The following is a 5,427-nucleotide window of genomic DNA, read 5'->3' on the forward strand; positions in this document are numbered from 1 at the left end:
GAGAGAGAGAGAGAGAGGGAGAGAGAGAGAGAGAGAGAGAGAATAGGAGGGTCGAGAGGGAGAAAGAGAAGGGAGGGAGAGATAGAATAATTATATATGTATGCGTATATAGACATGATCCGTCCGTATCGTGCCAGTGACAGCAGCGTGCCCGAGTCGAGTCCATTGTGGAACGTTGGCTGTTTCAGTTTATCCGCTCGACCGCAGGTCCGATGGCGGGAGAGGAGAAGGTGTGACTATCAACCAGCAGCGTCGACGGTGCCGCAGGACGACTGCAAGCTAACCGAGGCTCAGCATCAGGAACAACAACACCAAGCCATGCAGATGATCGCCACCAGTCGAACCAGTAATCATGGTAACAACAACCACGCGCAGGTGCTCATCAAGCGTGGCGACTTACACGACGAAAGCGACCAGACGCAGTGTTGATGATCATCGATCGGACAGGGTTACTCGCGTACGGGACCACGTATAGAACGAGTTTCTTCGCGATGTGGACGATGGGATATCCCGACAAATTCTGTCGAACTATTTGTCGATACGCTCCGAGAAGCGCAGCAGTGATTTACGAGCGCACCACTCGATGAATTAGTGGTATGAGTTACATGATAAGTCACGTAAATTGAATTAACACTTTGAGGACAGGGGACACAAATTAATGTCTTTATGTAACCAACGCTTGCAGACACCAATACTCAAAGCGTTAACACGCAAATTATTGCAACTGTGGCGGGCAGCACGTAATTTGGAGGTTCTTGAAAAATCGTGGGAGAAGTAATATAATTAAACGGCACAAAATTTGACACTATGAATTCGCCGAAATAAAGAAGTATCACTGTGTCGTCCCACTTAAATACTAAAAAGAGAATTTACAGAGGCAGTTTATCGCCTGAGACCTATAACTTGGAATTTACTAAAATGATTTATTTTCTTAACAAAAACAGAATTGACCGAATTGTGAAAGTGGGACGGACGTTGAAGGGGGATAATAGATTGATCAGGCCAAGGATAATTGCTCTTTTTCGAGTTATTTAATTTATTAAAAATGCTATAAAAATTGCAACGAGATGAATTGGATAGTTTTTAAAGATATTAATTCCATAACATTAAAAACTACATAACTATTATTTTTTATCTGATTTATGCAAGTATTCAGTACACTTTGTACTTGAAAAAGTAATGCAAAGAAATAACAAAATATGAATTCTTTTCAAGTTACCAACCCACTCCCCCTTTAACTGGACGAACTTAATTTTGATGTCGATCAATACGTAATCGAGATCTATATAATAAAGTGTGGTATGATTCTCTTCACAATAAATCTCAACTAAAGCGCAACTGAGCGAAAACTATCATGTTTAAATTAAATATTTCAAAAAGAGGAATCATATCAATGATCATTCGATCGTCGTTTTTATACTCTAGCGTTATTAGTTAATGTGTTAATGTTCTTGCCAATTGTTTCGAATATAATGCGGTTTGTTTAATATATTAATATATTTTAATATATTTTAACATTAACGCAACGTGATTTTAAATATACGATGTCATTGAAAGGCGACTCAAAACTTTGCAAACTTGTAGTACTCACTTTCTATTAAATTTCTTTCTCACATTTGTTTGATACGTATTCAAGTTTTTTTATTAAAATCATTATTTAAAATATTAAATTATTTTATATTTAAATATTTGCCCTCTAAGATTTTTTATATGATGATGACGATGTCAAGTAAACATTAAAATAGAAGGACAATACACAGAAGGCCACTCGTAACAAGTTAAAATAACAAAAAAATAAATAAAATAATTTCGTATTAAAAAAAAACTTATTGTTAGGTATAACAATTTTCTGCTTTTATATTGCAAAAAAAATCGCTGTTGATCCTGAAAGGATTGATGCGCAGATTTATGTTGACTGGTCCTTTTTTAATTTATTGAGTACCATAAGCCTTTGCGCAAAGTATTGAACACTTTCTTCCAATAACATCCTCTACATTGATCAGCTGTATACTAATACTCATTTCTTTGCAACGCAATCGTGAAACAAAAATCATTAACGCTACAATTAGAATAAATGTTAATACGGTACTAGTCTTAACTGTGCGATAAATAAGAGGAAAATTTTGCGCATCTGTAAATGTCATAAGTAAAACGAATTAAGAATCTTCAAGGATGGTTTTGAGGTAAAGAAGCATTTCGTGCAAACTAGAAAGGAGACCCCATACAGGTACCTGAGCATTAACGCTTGGAAGTCGGATACTTGGAGCTTTCGTTGCCGATAGAAGTGATATTTTCGTGACAATGGCCAAAGAGTTTCTCGTTTCATCATTTTCTTACATATGAAGTCTTACTTTTACATAATGCATCGACTGTAAGCGGTTCTATACGAATATAATGTGAATATTGTGTATATATAGTACGTGTAACATCTTGATTGTTGTAAGGAATTCATATCTCCATAAAGAAATGAAAAGCCGATTCCCGAGGAAATGTTTAGAAAATTTAATATATTTTGCGAAAGGATACAATAAACCTGAAGCTAAACAGTCTCGATTCAGCTGTGCTACTCCCTGAAATAATATCATCTCATTCCCTTGCATATTTCATTATTAAATTTACAATAAAGATGAGACCAAAGTATCGAATCAAATAATGAAATAATTCCGCGCGCTGTGTGTAGGAAATTCCGTTCTCATCAAAATCCTATAGCGCAGCCGGATAGGAAACTTCAGGATACGCTTCATAAGTGTGCTTTATCAATTTGGAGCAGCTCCTTCGGCGAAAAGCCGTTTATATAGATGTAAGTTCCAAGATTCGTTCGCGTATACTTCCTCGTAATTTCCTCGCTTTTGACATCGCAACTAAGATGGCTGAGATAGTCACATGTTTTCGACCTATAGCGCTCTGGACCAGTTGCTGCAGTTATATTGGATTATAACATCAGAGGCAAGAAATCAAGCGTAATTTCTTCCTGCATTGTACGCGAAAGTTAATGAAATCTCTCTTTCATATAGCATATTTCATCATTTCTTCTTCTTTTCTTCAATCACGAACATTTTGATGAACTCGTGGCGAAAAAGAAACACTGTATATGTTAAAGACGACTCTTTCTAGGGACAAACTCAAAATACAAGAAGAAAAAAGAACTAAAAGTCTTATCGCAGTTATTAGTGTATCAAGGCAATTAAAAGCCAGAATCAGAGAACAGAGTCTCAATGACGAACTACCGAATGCAGCCACCGAAGAGGATCACCTCCTATTGACTGAAACATCAATATTTAATGATTGTTTACTACAGTATATAACACAGTATATTATGTAATGATAACTGCGATAAAGTGTTTATGTGATATTCTTTTTTACGTTTAAACTTGCAGGGATATATTATTGCGACAAACAGTGAATCAATTTTTTAAACAGAATCATAAGAAATGCAGAAAACAAAAAATTTCGAAATCTCAATTTAACAGTGATTTTACATTAGTTAACAGTAATAACACTAAATTAAATAATATCGGCTACTCGCCGTGATCGAATCGTGACGTCAGAAGCGAGAAATGACACCCTGAAAATTGTATGTTACTTTAAAATTTAAAACTTAATTCGTCAAAATTTCTTGAGGCTCTTGGATAATCAGCCAAGAGAACTCTACGTTGAAAGTACAATCATTAATGAATCGTTAACGCCAAACAGTTGTGTAATATGAAAAATACAATTATTTACCGACCGCTGGCAAAGTAAGAATTTATTTTACCGAACGTTGGTAAATAAAAAAATGTAATTATTCTGTAGAATTGTGTAGCGCAAAACATTCATGAATGTTCATATTTTAACTCTGTAAAACTACATTCATATCGATGCATTCATTCGGCAAAAAAGTATAAAGTTTGAATCAAAGACTCTTCAGACGGCTCTTCTGCGTTCCGACATAACGCGGATTAGTATCTCTCTTTTTTCTCTCAATTGGATGCATTGAATTGAAAATACTTTCACCAAGTGAAAGGCAACATAATTGTGAAATGACAAAATGAACTATTAGGCGGAAAAATTGATTTGTGCGTTTCCAAAGAATTTTCGCACTAATGCAAACTATTACAATAAGAGAGAAAGTTTGAGTAAAAGAAAGTATACTTATCTCTCTCTAATTTATTGCACTGGTATTGCAAAAGTTCATTGAAAACGTATAGACTTAATGATGTAAATAGACGACCAATTTTTTTCCTACAAATCACAGCGTTATTACTGAGTAGTGCATGCATGTCACATCTGCCACAATTATGGAAATGTGGAAATGCTCTGGATACACTACACTGTTATATTTAATTAAAAATTAAAAACAAATAGTTTTTCAGTCATATTTGGCATCGAGTCACCCAGTCGATTTCCTGTCAAAATGAGGCGATTTTTCGAAAGTTATTTCGCGATTATGTAAGAGTTATTTCAGCAACAGAGAAGTGTCCGAAGCATTTCACAAGTGTACAGAAAAGGTAATATGCAAATATTATATAAATGTTATATTGTTTTATTTAACCGTGGTTTGCAGGAATTTTGGATATGGTTTTCCTCACTTCTGACGTCATCAATCCAATATGGTCGCTGTGACTACCTAATAACCCTATTCTGTAATTTTCTAACGACAATGTCACTAGCATCACGTATTACACAGCTTTTCTACCATATATTGTACTTGCACAACAACAACGTAACAATAACGACAGTGTCGTTAAGGGCCGGTTTTTCAATAGCAGTTTAAATTTGAATTCAAGTTTAAACTCTATTCTAACAATGCGTTTGTTTTGTTTAAACAGAATTTAAGTTGAAATCTAACTGTCATTGAAAAACCAGCCCTAAAAGTTATAGAATAGGCCTGCAGTGCCGGGATTCTGTAATTAGTTATGTAATCATTATGTGCTAATAATGATTGTTGCGCAGATATAACATATGGCAGAAAAGCTGCGCAACTATTCGTTATTAACACATACGACAACGACTGCATAATGAGTTACAGAATCCCGGCTTTAAATTAGAATATATTGAATATCGAATTTTACTTTTTGTTGAATTTTTTTTTAAACGCCGTTTTATACGTATACTTATGCAAGATATCTAACAATTCGCTACAAAACTGCGGTATACAGGTAGATTAGATCAAACTGAATAAAAAATTCCACTATTATTTTGCTACCTATATAAAATTTTGAATTAATTATATTAATATTATACATCACAGTTCCGTAGTGAATTATCGGACACCCTGTATATCGGTCATCGAAGAGGAAACCTTAACGGTTTTTCGAATTTTGAGATAAGTATGATTCTATGTGTAATTATTAATAATTTATATTAATAATTTGCCGCGTCGATTTGTTTATTTCCTATTGTAGGAAAGGATGAATTGAGGAAGGATGAAATGAGAAATTTCAGTGG

The 5,427-nt window shown here is 34.5% G+C and overlaps 1 protein-coding gene across 9 annotated transcripts in view; it reads left to right on the forward strand.

Moving 5' to 3' along the window:
- The window catches only part of LOC116847823 (calcitonin gene-related peptide type 1 receptor-like), a 130,190-nt gene extending 127,637 nt beyond the window's left edge, over nucleotides 1-2,553 (forward strand). For 7 of the 9 annotated variants that reach the window (XM_032823238.1, XM_032823233.1, XM_032823231.1 and 4 more), the window contains one exon: nucleotides 189-2,553. In XM_032823238.1, coding sequence (XP_032679129.1) covers nucleotides 189-236 — 48 coding nt within the window. In that variant the 3' untranslated portion in view covers nucleotides 237-2,553. The remainder of the gene's footprint in view (nucleotides 1-188) is intronic. The other 2 variants (XR_004378825.1, XM_032823230.1) reach the window with 1 other exon arrangement.
- Nucleotides 2,554-5,427: the final 2,874 nt, after the last annotated feature.

Source organism: Odontomachus brunneus, unplaced genomic scaffold, assembly GCF_010583005.1.
Source record: "Odontomachus brunneus isolate Ranch 3 - 2012 unplaced genomic scaffold, Obru_v1 Obru_scaffold_083, whole genome shotgun sequence".
NCBI lineage: Eukaryota > Metazoa > Arthropoda > Insecta > Hymenoptera > Formicidae > Odontomachus > Odontomachus brunneus.